This window comes from Argentina silus (genome assembly GCF_951799395.1).
Source record: "Argentina silus genome assembly, chromosome: 12".
NCBI classification, from domain to species: Eukaryota; Metazoa; Chordata; class Actinopteri; order Argentiniformes; family Argentinidae; genus Argentina; species Argentina silus.
The window spans coordinates 15,176,382-15,194,549 of NC_139666.1; the positions used below are offsets into that span (position 1 = coordinate 15,176,382).

An 18,168-nucleotide genomic window follows, 5' to 3' on the forward strand; every position below is an offset into this window, starting at 1 on the left:
ATTGAAGGTACAGTATATGGTTCAGCCCAAACATCTAAAACATGAAAATGTCTAATACTGTACTGTAGGTCAACTACCTAACAGCTGTGGTGAATACAGACTGATGGTTCCTCTTCCTTAGTGTCAGTGCCCCTGGGGTCTCTGCTATTGAAGTGGTGTCCCAGTAGCAGGCAATCTCACCTGTGTGATTTAGCACATGCTGAGGGTCCTATTACCACCGCTCGGACTTTTGAAGGGAGTGATAAAACAAGGCAGTACAATAATGACAGAAATCTGTACTGACCACAGCTGGCTTCAATCAGGATATTTGATGTTTCTCAGACGTTTAGGAAAACCCTCTGAGCGCCAGTCTGTCTGATCTGATACACACACACACATGATGATGGATATCTCCTGACAACTCTATCATCGACGATCGCACTCGAAAAACTCACGTAGACATCATAATCATTAATGTAAACATGACAGTTGTGGTACTTTTATGGTGAGCAGTCTGTGTGAATAGTGATGTGTTTGAGTATGTACGTCCTATAGGATCATTGATCGGTAGGCTATGTTTATGTTCTTGCTCATAGAGGACCCTGTGTCTGTGGTTCCTACGGTGGGTTTCTCTGTAACAGAGATTAGGCTGGGGAGCTCTGAGGTGACTCTGATTGACCTGGCTCAGTGTCGCAAATCCAGGGCCACCTGGGGGAACTACTTCTCAAAGTCCCATGGCCTGGTGTTTGTGGTGGACTCCACTGACGTTAAACGTCTACGGGAGACCAGAAACACCCTCGCTGAAGTCCTCAGACACCCATGCATCGCTGGCAAACCTGTCCTACTGTGAGTATCTCACTCAGGCTCTTTGGGTTACTTATTGTCTGGCATGTATCTACTGGAAATAGAAATTACATTTAAGTAATTGAGATCTATTGTAACTCATAATAATTTGAGTTAAAGCAATTTGTTTCCATATTGTAATGGAAGTATACTTTTTTCTGGCTGTCCGATATGGAATGTTTAGCCATGAACCATGTGTTTCCTCTTGTCCTTCTCTCAGTGAACACTTGGTGGCATGGTTGCTTCTCAGAAATACATTAAATACAGTCCTATTACTTATTACTATTATCCTATTATCCTATTACTATTACCTGTACTTAATAATGGGAGTTAGGGGAGGAGAGCAGACAACTATTATGCTCCAATGGGTAGCAAATTTACAGCATATAATATAAAAGTCTATTATCATACTTTTGTGGCTCTGAGGGTACTGATTGTGAGATGTGAAACAATTGAAGTTGGACAGTTACCCTAGACTTAGTTCCTATTAATGTGTGCTCGAGCTGACATACACAGGTATTATCTCATACAGGTATTTACACAAGGTAATATCATCCCCATACCCTACAGTGCTTCTTTCAACAATGTAGTTGTCCTCTGATATCAGTTAAACCAGAGTTTCCAGTCCAGCACAGACACACCCAGTTCAGCTGTGTTTGCTCTGACTTGGGTCCCTGACTCACAGACAAGGGTGTCTGTAGACACTGAGCCCAAGGTCAGACTAGCATGTTCCCCTTAGGATAGGGGTAGAGTGAGCTGATCCTAGATCTGTAGGTAAGGGCAACTTCCCTGTAGCCACAGACATATCCTTATACTGAGCCGTGACGGGGAATTGGAATTTCCCTTGTTCACGACGAAACATATGGTCTTTTAACAAGGTTTCACTCAATAATATGTTATATAATATGTTTCCCATCCTTTGTTACTCTTCAATGAATGTATTCCCTCTGAGTTTTGTACTGTTCTTTCTATACAAAAGAAAACAATACTACAAAAGAAAACAATGATGAGGAAAAACGAAGTTTCACTCCCACAAAGCTGACAAGACAATGTTGATGAAATGTGTCATAGTTTTACTGAACATAATTACATCCTGTATGCCATTTAGAGTCAGAAATATTTTACAGCAATGAAGTTCTTGGTATTGTATGAAATGTACATGTTGTGTTGACCATTGAAATGTTGTGTTGACCATTATGAAAATGTAACATTGAGCAATTGTCTCAGGTTTGACTTTTAAAGTAGTCATCTCCTGAAATGCAAATAAGCCTGAACTTGAGATATATAAAACAAATTATATATACACTTAAAGTGAAATTTCTGGTCCACAGTGAAATTGTTTTCCCTTAAGCTTAATTTGATGTTAGACACACTGCTAAATATATTCTAAGTACTAAGTACTCACATTGAGTAAAAACAAAAACTAATGCTGAATAAATATTTGTGGCAGATTCATGAAATAAGTGTTCATGGTTTATCCCCATAGACATGTCAGTGGAGTTGTACAGTCTTGCTGATGTAGCAGTCTTTGGCCGGGCTCTCTGTCCTTATTTCTCGTTTCTGTCAGAAAGGAGTAAAGGTCTCCACTATCAGTACTGAGCCAATGTGTGAGGAAATAATCCCCGCAGCCTCTTTCTTTACCAGTCAATCCTCTTGATGACATCCTCTTTATGAATCAAATTCCTCTTGGTCAATCTCTGTCCATTGAGAGTGATTTTTTTTTTTACATCCGTGGTTCTTATAAAATCGCTCCACTCCATCTCTTTTCCTCTGCACTTCCACTGCTGTCCGAGCCCAGAGTCAGTCCCCCTCTCCTGGCATCACATACCAAAGTCTAGTCCCTCTCTATGTGCACCAACTCCAAGGACAGCAGCAGCAACACAACCTCCTTAAAGGGTTCTTCTTCTTGTACCTGGCGGCCAGCTTGAACTTCTCATTGGTGACGGTGACATAGTCCTGGGTCTTCTCCACATTGGTCTGGATGTGGTCGATGTACCTTCCCTGCTCCTCCACCAGCATGAAGATATCCATGAACAGATCCTTCAGCTCCTTCATGTTACTCTCCAGGTTCAGCAGCTCCTGATGGTTGGAGAGATGAAACTCAATTAGTCATTAAGATTTGTGAATACTCAATGGATTGTTTTCAAGGAGGGGCTAAATCTGCAATGTGATGGTGGCAACAGAATTTTTAAAAAATGCTAACATCCTGTCTAGCTATCATTCCTACCTTGTGACGCTGCTCAATCTCAGACAGCTGTGATCGTGTAATCCTAGCATCGTTCAGAAGGTTTTCATTGAAGACCTCCCACTTCCCTGTAGCAACCATTTCATCAACTTCATCCTCTGTTACTTCACGCCCAGACACCTCCAGCTGGCGGATGATGAAGTGCTTACAGCGCTCCTGCTTAGCCAGGAGGCTGTCGTTGTACTGACGCATCACCTAATGATGATAAGATAATGAGAATGAGAATGAGAATGAGAAGAAGAAGAAGAAGAAGAAGAAGAAGAAGACCAAGACCAAGACCAAGACCAAGAACAGAACAAGAACAAGACCAAGACCAAGACCAAGACCAAGAACAAGAACAAGAACAAGAACAAGAACAAGAACAAGAACAAGAACAAGGTAGGGTCACACTTCACATGAAGTTACCTCCATACAGTGTACATGTTTTAATATATGCCTAATTACACAGGAATAGGGGAAAATCAATGTAAAGTGTCTTCAAAGGTAGTTATGTAACCACCTGTTGGAAGCGCCTGTGCAGGGCTGCGTGTTGGGAGTGTTGGATGCGTGTAGCAGCTGCTGCTGGTCCCTGCTGGGTCTCTGTACGCTGGGCCTGCTTGGAGAGGGCGTCCAAGCTCCTGTGGAGGCTCTCCGCCTGCAGCTTGATGTCCCGCGTTACACTGCTTTCCTTCTTCATCACACTGAAGCGACGCATGGTCGCCACCAGGCTCTTCTGCTGCTGGCTGAACTTCAGCACCTGGGCAGAGAAGAGAGGATAGAGGATAGCTCTCTAATACAATATTTTCTAACACATTCAGATACTGTACATTCAAACCATGTTGCATGAAGTGAGTAACAAACTGAATATACAGCTGCTTTTGGAAGGCATTTGACAGAAACAAACTCACCTCCGTCTCCAGCTCAGTGAGGGCGTCACGGATACGCTGGGCCTCGGACAGGAAATTCTCGATGACAGGTTCCTCCTCGAACATCACAGCCTGAGGGTATGTGACCACAATCCCTGCCGGGTCCTCTGAGTTATCTTCCCCTGAGAGTGGGTTCTGGTCCGCATCGCTCCCGGTCTGCTTGAACTCCTGGGCCCTCTGGTGCAGCTCTTCCAGCCGGTCCCTCATGATTAGAGGCCTCTCAGTGGAGCTCACTCCTCGGACAGTCTCTCAGTAGAGTTCGCCTCTTTCCAGAGGACACCAGGTCAGGTGTTTCTGAATGTCTCAGTCCTCTCTACTCCTCTAGCCCTGTGATGAGGCAGATATGGGGTTAATGACAATGAAAGTCAGCTAATGATAATGCATAAGATATTTCTAACAAGTTTTTGTCTCAAACCTGTGAGATTGCGAGTTTGGTTTGATGTAGCTTCCAGTAGATGTGATACGCCCAAAATATGATATTTCCAAGTTCAAATACATCCAACTTGTTCCAGTCAACATTCTGTTTAACTAGTGACGTTGAGCATTTCTAACCAGTCATTATAATAATAAGGAAATCTAGATCATGTGGTGCAAGTATGTATTCTGGTGTATCCAGTCTGAGTCAAAACCTAGTGGTTGTTTGTTTATAACATTATCAGCTGTAATCAATGATGGTGCACTTTGCTCCACTGAGGACTTGCATTAAAAGCTGAACAGTGAGAGAGTGGATGAGCAGAAAGTTTATCTACAGCATCAGTGAATTTACAGTGCTTCAGCTTTTTCCCAGGAAAACTTTGGTTGTTTATGTTTGAGCAGCAAGGCATTTCCCCTTGCCAGTGTTTCTCTCTGATATAATGATAGCTCTTGAAGAAGTGACCTTCTAATACATACACTTTCAGACAGTTTGCTGAGGGAATAGAACAGAGATCAGAATTAAATTGAGGGTTTTCTAAGCGACTACTAAATATTGAACACTTTTCACAGTGCACTGAAGAATATGAACAGGAGTTTAATACTTCCATTTCCAAATGTGCTGTCTGGGTTGTGGTTTGGAGGACCTGAACATAACCTTTTGGAAGTACATGTTGGGGTGGGGTGAACAGAATGTTTGGCTTGAATGAAATGGTGCGCTGAAAATCACTAACTATCCCATTACCAGATGGATTTCACACAGGAAAGACTGAGAGCAATCCTGTGTGTGTGTGTGTGTGTGTGTGTGTGTGTGTGTGTGTGTGTGTGTGTGTGTGTGTGTGTGTGCGTGCGTGCGTGCGTGCGTGCGTGCGTGCGTGTGTGTGCGTGGTGTCATTACAATCTCCTCACAGGCAAAGCTTATGAACATAAGAGTGGTCATTGTTCTCTGGCCTGAGCTGTGGCTGTGCTGAGGTGTGGGAGGCCTGCTGCGTGTTCTAACATTATAGACCTGACTCCAGCCAGGAGAGCTGATTAAAACATTTCACAATTGGTTTCAGAACACAGTGTGATCTGACATTTTGCCTGAAAACCAGGTCAGGAACAAACTGAGGTCAGCCAATGTTCCTTTATCTAAATGTAATTTTTCTGGTCTGTTCTCTGACAACTTTCCAACCTACCATATTTCATCTGCCACTGTGTTTATGAGGAAACTGCCTGTGTTGACATTTCTTACCTCAATGCAGGTGCATTGCCGGAGTGGAAGAGACAAGCTAAGTTCTCCTTTCAAATGGGTTATTATAGTAACTATATCTCATGGCTTTACATAACTTACTGTATGTACTTTACTAAACCATGGCTATCTATTTATGTGGATAATTAAATATACAAATCATTGTAAAGATAGCACCTTTACTTAATGTAAAACATTAAACCCCCTTGGTGTCTTGAGCGCAATTAATCTCACATGAAATAATTCACAAACTGTCTTCTAACTGTTACCATATTCAAAATACCAATGTCAGGTAGTGAAACTGGCTTGAATGACTATAATATGTACCTTTGTAGTCTGTGAGATAAGGAGGCTGCTTTCATTTAGAGTTGACCAGGAATGTGACTGCCACATGATCCATCCATGGATATCCATTATCCAGCTGTATATCAGCCATCCTTCTGAAAGGTATCCTCAGGTCATCTTCTTGTGGGAGCTCTCCATACCAGAGGCCTTTTAGCAGTACGGCATGGGTGTATGCGTGTATCCTGTTAGAGTTAACCACTATGTTAACTGTTCCTCAGCACTGTTACACAGAGGTACAACTTCACTTCCCAAGAAATCTGGTTCAACCAGTCCAAGACCACTCCCCCCTCTCACAGGGAGGACTCTCTCCAGCCAATAAGATGGAAGCTCATTAGCCTATCTGAAGAAAGGGGTGGTGACGTGATTAAGTAAAGAGAGAAGTGTGGAACACTTCTACCCTGCTCAGGGACTTACTGTATTCAGCAGGGGACAATGGCACAAAACAAATAGAAATGTATTGTGTAGAACAATAATGATTCCCTGTAAAGTAGAATAGGTCTATTCTATATGTACATTACATTTCTATCTGAAAGGGTGGAGCTCACTAAGCCCCTGGTGTGAGTCCTATTGTGTTTCTCAGGCCTCAGTGGTCCTGCTGAGTAACTCTGACAGATTGTTTCTGACAAGCCCCTGAATTCCTGGAGCATTTTAGGAGGGAAGGGACATAGTCACTCTCTACAACCTCAAAGAGGCTCTTTGAAGTGGTGTCACCGAAGAGAAGGAACCATTTTGGGGGATGAAAGTTCAGGAAAATCTGTGAAAATGTTAATGCCGCAGTTCAATGCATACAGTAAGGAACAACTCTCAAATGAAAAACTCTTCTTTTAATAACTGTACAGTCAAGACAGGCAATAGTGTTCACATCAGTGCTCGGGAGGTGTGACATTACTCTACTTAACCAAAACAATGTGACTCACTGTTTCGGTTAGAGTAATGTCATACCTCCCGATGGGAATGTCATTCCTAATGGGAATGTGTTGTGACAACAAAGTAAACCGGTTTCATATTGTAACAGGTCAGTGGTATTCACTCGTATAAGCACTTAATGGAAAGACAGACTAACTGGTCATAACCGTTACCTGCATCACTAACTGTCACCTACCTGTCTGGCCTTGCTCATGCATATCCTCTCTCATGCATCTCTCTCTCTCTCTCTCTCTCTCTCTCTCTCTCTCCCTCCTCCCCCTCTCTCTCTCTCCTCCCCCTCTCTCTCTCCCCCTCCCCCTCTCTCTCTCCCCCTCCCCCTCCTCCTCCCCCAGGCTGGCTAACAAGCAGGACCTGTCCAGTGCTTTAGGGGAGGTGGATCTGATACAGCACCTCTCACTGGAGCCATTGGTCAACCAACACAAATGTCACTGTCTCATAGTGAGTGTTGCTCTCAGGGGTTATGGGTTGGGTTTTAATGGAACCTTGGAACTGAGTCATACCTCATCTATGATGATGGTGAAAGCTACAGTATCAGAGTGTTTACAGTTGGTACAGTATCAGGCTGTGTTGACCTTCTAGAAGACGTGCTCCGCTGTGCTTGGCTATGGGAAGACCCTGGATAAGTCCATCAGTGAGGGACTACACTGGCTACTCGACTACATATTCCATGATTATGAGGCCCTCAGTGAGCGTGTGCTAAAGGACACAGCAATGCAGAGTGCCAAAGAGGAGAAGTGGAGAGAGAGAGCATGCCTGAACAGAGAGGAGAGGTGAGGGAGGAGAGGGAAAGGAAAGAACGAGGGAAGGTGGGAAGGGAGAGAGAGGAGACGAGAGGACAGAACCATAAAGATATCTCTATGGATATAATAAAGACAGTTTGCAGTGTTGAAGGGGAGGCAGAAGGTGAACAGGTGTAATAGAGGAGAGAGAGGCAGGAAGAGAGCAGGGGAGAGGTGAAGGGGAAATCGAAGAGAGGAAAGGGAGAGATGGAGAGAGCTTAGGGTAAAGGAGAAAGGTGTAGGAGAGAGAAGAGGAAACGTGAGCTGTATTTCCTCTCTATTTACTGACAGACACTCAGGCAGAGAATACTCTCACAGTGCCATGTTTTGTTCAATGGGACAAATGAAAGATACACTCATTTCTGTTGACTTTGTTGCTTCACAATCAGGTATCATGATCACTGCTGTTCGTTGAGCACCCTCAGCTTGCCTCTTGTAAATGACTGGTTCTAAGAGTGCTTTGATACGAGTTACTGTGGAGAATGTCAACAATAGAGAATAGAGAATGTGAGTCAAGGCTTGTCTTTTAACTTGGTGTGGGAGTTGAATGTACCTAGAGAACAAATGCTGTTTTCTTTCTGCAGGGAGGGGAGGGAGAGGGATGGAGGAGAGACAGAGCACATAGGGAAGAAAGGAGATCGAGAAAATGTGCAGGGCAAGGATCATGCAGTCATAACCTTTCCATTTGAGCCAATCAGCGAGGTCAATACTAAGGTGAGAGGGTACACCCAGTGAAATGAGCCAGTCAGAGAGCTGGATACTACTATGCCCATATAACAGAGTACACACTGACATTCCCTAACAGCTATAACTTACTGCTAGGAAAGCCAGACCTGAAGGCTAAAGATACACAGACTCTGCCAACCTCCCCCAACTCTCAGATAAACACTGTAACCCTGGGAATGCTCATCAATCCGTGGCAGAGGGCAGATCTACAGGGCATGGGAATTATTCTACCCCCTCCTGTATGTGATTCAAAGTTATGATGTGTGCTTTCTGTCTAGGTCTCTTTGTACTGTATTCAGTTAGTTGCAATCCCCCCGCCACAGAAATGTACATGATGTACTTGCAGCCAGATATCCACTCTGATATGCAGCAGAAGACATGACCAAAGTATTGTGTGTGTGTGTGTGTGTGTGTGTGTGTGTGTGTATGTGTGTGCATGCATGCATGAGTCAGCAGAAGTGTCCATCAGATTAGAGATGTCTTTGGAATGGTTCATATAAACAAAGCGAGCCAGCTGTATGGGCTGTATTGACGGTATGAACGTGTGTGGGATGCATGTAGACTGTGGAAAGGCAGGGAGAAGAGGAGGCAGAAAGGAAAGAGGAGCAGCATAAAGGAAACGCTGATGAGAAGTCTTCTCAGAAGGACAGGAAGGACATCAAGAAGATTCGGCTAAAAAAAAGGCGCAGAGTTTACCCACTGCTAACACAAGAGGGCGCCCTTGAGAGCCTGTCTTCTCTTGTTAGAGCCCAAAGCCCACCCTCAACCCCAGTTCAGTTTCAACACATGCCCCAGCCACAGTCATCTTAATGGAAAGTGTGACTGACATCTCTGTGTATTTGTTGTTATTCTCTGGCTATAGATATGGATTTGATTAGACTTAATCAAATCCATATGTATACTTAAATGTTTCTCGCACTTTGTTGTTGGATTAGAAGTGTGACTTGTTTTGGGTTGGTTTAAATCCCCAAGAAGTATCATCAAACACTGTTTGCATGTGCACCTAAGCCTGCAGCACATCGCCCCCTAGTGTTAGATTAAGGAGGTGAATAGGGATGGTTCACCAAACTTTCAAAGCATGTATATTTAACTGCATTGTACGACCCCATCAGTGAGTCCCCTACAGGGCAGATGTATTCAGTAGAACTGCAGAGTAGACAGAAAGGTACTTCCTGCTTTAATGATACTGTGTAGATCACAGCTTCAGCCCTCAAGGACCACAGTCCTGCTGCTGTTCATTTCTCCCTGCCTGGCACTTAGTTGAACAATTAACGTCACTGATTGGCCAGAGATGTCACACACCTGGTTACCCAGGTCTAAATCGGTTTGCTGAGGAGAGTACAAAGATCCCACTGGGGACTGGAGTGCTGCAGCCCTGCTGTAGAAACCAGACCATAAGCTATTCCCAGCTCTAGCCCCATACTGGGTTCTGGTCCCTCTGGATCCACCTGGAGCCCATCTGGCCCTGATTCTCCTCTACTGCCAACAGAGCACGGTACCGCTCAATTCCTCTTACCTGTATTAATGACCCACATACCGACAGTAACACATTGCAGAACTATGTGGAACCATAGACGGTATTGTGGGTCCGTACACTGTAAAACCATAGTATCCCACACAGACTCTCAGAGAGAATGTAACGCTTAGAGAAAACAATATGGTGCACAACTTGTACACCAACTTTGCCACATCCATCTATTTGTCTCTGGGCTGAAAGAGAATGAGTGTATTACCATCAGCTGGTAGGTCATGTGTAAACTGCAACCCCTTTGACCCCTTGAAAAAGCTGTCATTATTATATTTCTGCTCCCTTGTCTGTTGACCTGATTTAGAGCTATTGTTTAGCATACACAGTACTTAGAAAAGGATACTTATGCAGATATGGTATTGGGTAAACCCTCCTCTGGTATCCCAGGCTTTGAGCTGTGTGTCCACCTGAGGAGAGAACAAACACATTTACACAGAGTAAACACATAGCGGCCGCAGCTCTGCCTGTGCACCCGTGATAGTGCTCTCCATCTCTGTTTGCTTTACTGGCTCCTGTGTACCAGGATTTAAGAGAATGAATAAGTAAACACCTGCGAAAAGGTGCATTTCTGTAAACAAACAGGGATCCTTGTTGTTATGCTAATCCTGAACACACACCACCCCTACAGACACAAACAGAGAGATGAAGAGTCAACTGAATGTTGGCGAAAGTGGTCACTGTGCGTGTGTGTGTGTGTGCATGTCCGTGTGTACATGTGCAGGCTTGGGTATGTGCATGTGAAAGCACAATTACACTTTGTTAATAAGCATCCACACTCACAATATAAAATCTTCATCCACCCAACACAGAAAAACATTGTAGACTCACCACTACATCAACTATAGTATTATGTATAAGTATGAGATCTGACATTGGCTGTGTAAGTTGGTTTCCTGGGCTCAATTCTTGTAATTGTCATTGCGGCGGTAAAGTGGCATTGTCCCTCAGATCTATCGCATAGGAAAGGCTTCTGGCTGTGACAGACGGGGGTGGCGGTGCTGGCTCTCGCCTGGACGTCCTTCATCCCCCCCAGGTCTAAACGCAGCCGTCAGGCCCCCTAATCGAGATGGAAGACTGCTCTGGCAGATCGAAGCGCCTGCAGATGACAAGGTGGGAACAGATTGGCTCCTGTGCCCTTGTCCTGCAGCAGAAGTGGGATGGATTCTTCTAACAGAGGGGAAGGCAGACAGGGTTACAGTAGTTACATACAGTCAGAACACTGTAGCTAGGACATTCTACAATTCAGCATTTTACCAAACAATGTAATTGAAGACAATTTTCCTTTCTCTAGCTGATTTTATACTTTCCCAATTTTGAAATGTTAATAGTTTTGCATTAAATCTAATAATAATTGAAATATGTGTGTTTCACCAGCAGATGATGCTCCTGTGTAGGGCTCCTCCCATGGAGGGTCTTGTCTGGGGGGCTACCAGACATCCTCCCATGTCATGTATACAGTACAGCATTGCCTCCTATTGATTTGACATTGCTAATGCCATTAGGATACTTAGAGGCACTCCTCTCCCAAAGTTTGTTCTTAGCAACTTCTGAAATGTTTGTGATTCTTTCTTTTTATGAAACTATAGGTGTCATCCTCTATATTCAGGGTGCGTCTCATGTTATTCTGCTACAACTAAATTGCAAACTTATTTGAGGTGGAAAATGCACACAATCCCGAGTGTATCTCTACCATCACAATCTGAGCGTGGGGAATCTCTATTGCAGCCCTTTACAGGTCAGTGGGCTTCTATTACTGGTGACTGTAGCTCTCAACCATATTTCTAACAAGTATTGCTTCTTTTCGGCTTAAGTGTGAGATAAGTCACTGTTATAATATGATATTTCCCACAGGAGATACATTTTATTACATTGCACTCCTCTAGTGAGATTCACTGGTCGAGACAATATATTTTCGTCCTATAACAAACTGAACTTAAGAGGAAAGTACGTTTTTGACCTCTGATTTTGACCATGTAGACTATTTATTAGCATACAGTATCTGGGAGTTGTATGAGTGATGAAACACAACCGATGGTTGTGTGTGTGTGTGTGTGTGTGTGTGTGTGTGGTTAGTGGTGGTGTGTATTCCCACAGGTAATAATAATGTACTGTATGCTGATAGCCAGGTTAATGTTGCTTCCCCTGAGATTAATCACTGAGGCTCTCTACCTGCCAACATAATCATCTTCCTGAGAGAGGCTGCCAAACACATACCAGGCAGAGAGGCATAGGGGTGGTGGATAGGAGAGAGAATATTATACTGTACCACTACATACAGTATATGCATTCTATAGACTCCAACTCTCTCTCTCTCTCTCTCTCTCTCTCTCTTTCTCTTTCTCTCTTTCACTCCATTTGCACTCCTCTGTCTGTCTATCATCCATCACTCAGAGAGGATCACAGGCTGTACTCAGGAGTGCATGGGTTGTCAGAGGCGAAGCGTTATAAAGTGAGGCGTCAATCTGGGATTGAAGCCTTTCCATTTGGACCTGTTAACTCTGTCTCCCAGTGTCTGTGTGAGAGTTTGTCTTGGATGATGTCCTTCATTTCCCCTCCCAAGGTCTCTCTCACCGCTTCACTCCTGTAGATCATAAATTGCTGAATATAAAGCCTTGTTTCCAGTCCGTTACACGCGCCAGTCTACGTTGGTCCTTCAGATCGGTTCACACCTCGGGAGGCACTTAGGTGGAAAAGTGTGTCTCTGTGCGTGGCGGCGCCTCAATACTGTACACGCATCATTCATGGCTCCACAAGGTCAGGCTGTGGCATTACCATTTAGTGGGAAGGAACGCTTGGCGAGGAAACCACAGATTAATAAATGGCTCCCTCAAAAGACAATATATATCTTTCCTGACAATTTATCCCCTAATGATCCAATGTCCTGGGAGCTCCATCCTCATTGCACAATAGAACTGACGAAAAGGCCTCAAACACTGGTCTAGTTTTGCTAAAATGTCTGTTTTTTATATATATATATATATATATATATATATATATATATATATATATATATATATATATATATATATATATATATGTTTTAATTAGCTTGCATGCTACATCATTGCAATAGTTCCTAAATCAACTGTAAAAGATCAATAATAATTTAGTTAAACCGTAACACTTTACATGAAGGTCACATTTGTAAAAGGTTTATAATTAGTTAATAAATCACTTATAGACAGTTTATTATTAAATTATAAACCATTTACAAACAGTTATAAGTCATTAGGTTAGATTGATCGATATTCACTTGGTGTTTGCCAAATAGGGAGCTTGCAATCAGGAGCCAGTTATTAATGCTTTATAAATGCACTCATAAATATGTCATTATTCTTAATTGATGTACAATAATTGAAAACATTCTGAAAATAGATTAAGTAACAACAACAATAATATCCCATGCTAATGATAATACTGTAATAATAGGTCTCTATAAAATGTATCTACAGTCCAATGAGTGCCCTATGTTATTGAAATGGTTCAATGGTATAATGAAAGAGATATAATGCACAGGCAACACTGTGCTGAGAATCGTAGTCTGAAGCAATGATGGTCAAGCTCTGTAGGTTTGGGTTTAATGGCTGCTACTGGGACACAATGTACAGGTCACTATCTGTTACAGCAGGTTGTCTGGTTCCAGTTCAGCATGACAAGCATTTAAACTATTTATAGGGCAGTACTCTTATTTTGAAAAAAACCCAGTCACAAACCAGGAACTTTGACAATCAAACTATATGTGCAAGCTCTCTCGCGTTGCTATCTTTACTCAGGATTTGGTCAAAACTATCAAATGATATACAGTGCTGATTGAACATTTGTGAACCCTACAGGGATGGTCATTATTTTTGTATAAAATATTAAAATCAATTTAGTTTAGATTAAAATCTAAACCCAAATTCGTAATAAAGACATTCCAAATAAATGACACAAAAAATATGATATAATTTCATTGTTTATTTAATGAAAGTGGTTTATTTAACAAAAACTCATATTTCATGTGTGCAAAATATGTGAACCTCTTCAGTCAATACCTTGTGGCACCTCCATTAGCAGTGATAGCTTGGAGTAAACATCTCATATACCCACTAATCAGTCTTTGACATCTGTTTTGAGGGATTTTTGCCCACTCCTCCTTACAGAACCAACTGAGTGAGGTTTGAGGGGTGTCTGGCATGAACTACTACATGCATGATTTCCTCTAAACCAACATATGGAATTGGTAAATATAAACTTGTTATGCCAGATAAAAAAAGACTGGTTCTGATTAAATAAAGATTTCATGGTAAAAACTAAAAAAATCTGTAATTGCACAAGGGGTTCACATACTTTCAAGCAGCACTGTATAACATTTACAAATGATCAGTAGGCTATGGCCTGCTGCTGCCTCGAAAAAAAAGAAAGATGTAAATCACATAGCGCTAGCAACTTACTTCAAAGGTGATGCTACTCATTAGCTACACAAGCCTGCGAGCTAGCTGTATGCTTGTTTTGTCATAAGCTTGAAACAACTTGTAGTTTAAGCCCGATAGTACAGTTTACCATATACTGTGTGGGGCCACTAGTGTTGCTCATTAGCTAGCTAACATCAATGCCAAAACGAGGCTAGGTAGTAGCTAGTTAGCCAGTATCACCTGTAGCAAGCCTGTAAGTTGATGCCAAAGTGAAACACACCTTTCAAACTATTTATTAACTTATCTACTTTCATTCCGCAGCGGGCCAGTAGCCTTGCTGCAGTTTGTTATTGGGTTATGTTTTGTTAAAAGTGAATGCTATCTCTGTCATTACTATACAGTAGTATAAGCATAGTATAGTATAGTATAGACAAGCATGAATAAACTGTGATGTGAATGATTCATTTATGACTACTTATTATGAATCATGCAATGTTGGATCATTTTACTTGATGTTCCCTATAAACTTTCATTACCAAAACTGATGAGTTATAACTGTTTGTAAATGGTTTATAGTTGAATAATAAGGTGGTTATAAGTGATTTATTAACTGATTATAAACCATTTATAAACCCTTTACAAATGTGACCTTAATGTAAAGTGTTACCGTTAAACCTTTCATAGCCATTGCAATCCAATTGAATCACATTTATATGTATTATAGAGACTTTGAATTATAGAGACATGTAATATAGACACATTGATGCATGTGTTATTTACTCCACTTTGTCGTGGGTCAGTGAACAAGCAGTGGAGAGACTCTGTGACCTCTGCTGCAAGTAAATACACACACACACACACACACACACAGAAACAGTCTCAGTGTGACCTCAGTGTGTCTGAGTGAGTTGCGCTCAGTAAAGGTGCATGTTTCAACACAGGCCCTTACAGCCCTCTGATGAACAGTTATCGCCTCACTGCCTCCATGTACACAACAAAAGAACACAATTTCCATTTGACTGTGATTGCAAAACAATCTCAACCCAAATAAATTTGCCTCTTGTGTCCTACCTCCAAAGACAATTTAGCTGTCCAGCCTTGCGTGTGCAGTCTGTGGTGTATAGTTAACAGGATGCTGGCATTGAGCAGCGAGAGGAACTATGCCATAGAGTTAAGTGGAGCATCTCTCTTTAGTAAAGACGCTCAGCGCTATCTCTGCCATGCAATGCCAAAGCCTGATTGGACCACTCTGTCCCACTCCATACCACTTATCTAAACAAGACCAGCAGAGAGGAAGAGATGAACCTGCTAGATCAAAATACTGCTGCCGATTGAGTCTTCTGTATGTATGGGCCTCTCTGTGTGTGTGTGTGTGTGTGTGTGTGTGTGTGTGTGTGTGTGTGTGTGTGTGTCTCTCTCTCTCTCTTTCTCCCCTTTTATGTACTCAGTCTGATAAATGGTTCTAGAGTGTGAGTGTTCACTCGTACTCCTCTCTCTCTCTCTCTCTCTCTCTTTCTTGGCTGTAGTCTTGCTAGCTGGCTAACTACTGTAGATTTACACAGTACGAGCCATTCAGAGACATCTCTGATCTGCTAGACACCTCACGCACACACACACACACACACACTGTCTACCCTGTCCTCCTAGACTTTGCTGGTGGGGCTGACTCTTAATCTTCTTCTAACAACAAATGTATACACAAGACAAAAACAACACATGCCACCCAAGCATGTTTTATTCTCTAAGTCAAATTTCTCTGCAGGTATCTGCCTGGATATTTCTGAAGGTCCTCAAGAGTCAGATGCAAATGTAATACTTTATGTTGTGTATAAAACACAAACCAGGCTGTCTTTATGGTAACCCACGTAGCATAGCATCATCATGACGCCTCTGGGCTGTGTTCAGTTTTCAGCTCCTTTACTGCTCCTGCTGCTGTGGTGAAACCTTTACAGCACTGATGCTGTTTGAAACTCTCTTCACAAAGCAGTTGGTTAGCTTTGCTTATTAACTTGTTCTCGCAGGATATACTCGAGAGGTATGGAGTCAAACCTTGTCCTTAGTATATGTATATAACAAATACAAATACAGCACCCCCACCCTCTTTTTTTTCTTCCATGAGAAACTTGTACTCTCTTGTGATCGGCCAGAACAAGTAAGCGTATTAGTGTTAATTAGATCTTGGTATGGTATGAATTATGGTATGGCCTTGCAATGCATACAAACGTCATCCATCCACCTATGTGTCTAAAAGGTTTAGCATTATCTAAATGTAAGCGCTTGTTCATCACTCATAACCCCAAGAGAATTAGCCATTATCCATTATTCATTACTCAAACCCACTACCAGTACGAGCATAATACCCTGTCCAGAGTCATGTACGACACAGGTAATTTAATTCATAAACGCAGATGATATGGGAGCGGAGGCCTGTAATGATGAAACATGATTAAAAAAAATGAAACATTAAGTTTCAGTTAATAGGACATCATATATTACAGATTGTATCAGGTTGTATCACTTGTAGACTCCCTAAGGAAGGCCATGCTAAAATGTGTCAGAGTTTGTACAATGTTTGTTCCATTGAATATGCCACAATAATAAAGGCATTTTAACTTCATGAAGAGTGCCTTGGTCCTCCTTGCTTTTTTGATGACCAGTTAACCCCATTACAAAAGAGCACCATCTATCGACTAACATACCTGACATCAACATTTTCTTTACAGCATAGAGGTGTGTTGCACCACAGACTCCCAAGTCTCAGCACCTTGTTAAACCAACTGCCATCCAACTGACCATTAAAGGTTAGCCTGTTTTGTTGACCACTTGTTTTCTTAATGACCCTACCATTGCCTCTGTTTTAAGAACCATTGTGTAATATACAGTCTTTCGCTTCCTCTATTTATCACTGCCTCTTAGCTGCTCGCTTTATTTTCCTCATCTCTCTGTGTAGAGAGGTGTGCTTTTTAATCTGGGGAAACCGGCTTTGATAACCCTGGTTTCCGCCCGAGAGGAGAGTGGGTTGAGGTGCTGACACTCAAATTAATAACACTCTCTCGTGTGGGTCTCTCTCCACTCTCTCCTTCCTTCATTCTCTCTCTTTCTTCCTCATTTTCTCTTGTCTTTTCTTCCTCTCCTTCTCTCGCTCCCTTTATCTATCCTCATTTCTCTCATGTCAGGCCCTACAGCCCTCTGCTTCTTTCTCCTCTCTATCGCCCTACCCTCTCTCCCAAGCAGATTGTTCATTGTATCCCTTCTTCTTCTCTCTGTCCCCTCTCTTTTTCTCTCTCTCTCTCGGCTGAGTGCAGTTCAACTGCTAGCTCCTCTCCTATATGTCAAACATATGAATAATAATTACACGCTGTGCTAATTCATTGTTTTTCTCTCCCGGTATTCTCTTGAATTCATGCATGTAATGACTGTTGTACTTAGGCAGAGGACTAAAATGCACGACTCGGAGACAAAAACTTATAGTCTTTACTTTCAAAAAGGTTCAGTACACAGGTAGGCAGTCAATGGTTAGCCAGATAATCCAGGAAGGGGATAGGCAAAGCAGGGTTTGGCACACAGGTAGGCAGTTCAAAAAGGCAGGCAGATAATCCAAAAAGGGGTAGGCAAAAGACAAAGTCAGAAACATACTCTGAGATCAAAAACTAGAAATACTTATCACTCAGAAATGCTGGGACATATGACACAAAGGTACAAAGACAAACTGGCACAGAGACAGGGGAACACACAGACTAAATACACAGGGAAGGTGGATGAGGAACAGGTGACACCAATCAGGGCGAGGTAGACGTCACACAGGCGGGAAACACACAAGGGCAGGAAGTGAAGTATCTGAAATGAGAGACGAGG

The 18,168-nt window shown here is 42.4% G+C and overlaps 2 protein-coding genes across 2 annotated transcripts in view; one reads left to right on the forward strand and one right to left on the reverse strand.

Moving 5' to 3' along the window:
* Positions 1–829, forward strand: part of LOC310813552 (ADP-ribosylation factor-like protein 13B) — a gene marked incomplete at both ends in the record, with an annotated part of 1,240 nt that extends 411 nt beyond the window's left edge. The window contains one exon of the mRNA XM_083682610.1: positions 621–829. Within this exon, the coding sequence (XP_083538736.1) occupies positions 621–829 (209 nt within the window). The remainder of the gene's footprint in view (positions 1–620) is intronic.
* A 1,056-nt stretch (positions 830–1,885) lies between these two features.
* Positions 1,886–6,172, reverse strand: stx19 (syntaxin 19). The gene is made up of 5 exons (XM_083681251.1): positions 5,942–6,172; positions 3,955–4,299; positions 3,567–3,803; positions 3,050–3,262; positions 1,886–2,901 (listed from the first exon to the last, which is right to left on the reverse strand). Exons 2-5 carry the CDS (start codon positions 4,177–4,179, stop codon positions 2,668–2,670), a joined length of 909 nt encoding a protein of 302 aa, XP_083537377.1. The 5' UTR covers positions 4,180–4,299; positions 5,942–6,172; the 3' UTR covers positions 1,886–2,667.
* Between the last annotated feature and the right edge of the window lie 11,996 nt (positions 6,173–18,168).

What these genes read in the sequence shown, in the direction of transcription:
- stx19 (XM_083681251.1), bottom strand. Translation starts at nt 4,179, where the DNA reads ATGAGGGACCGGCTGGAAGAGCTGCACCAGAGGGCCCAGGAGTTCAAG. An exon ending in TGCACAGGCGCTTCCAACAG is followed by an intron (nt 3,263 to 3,566) that starts GTGGTTACATAA and finishes TATCATCATTAG; the next exon opens with GTGATGCGTCAGTACAACGA. An exon ending in AGATTGAGCAGCGTCACAAG is followed by an intron (nt 2,902 to 3,049) that starts GTAGGAATGATA and finishes TCCAACCATCAG; the next exon opens with GAGCTGCTGAACCTGGAGAG.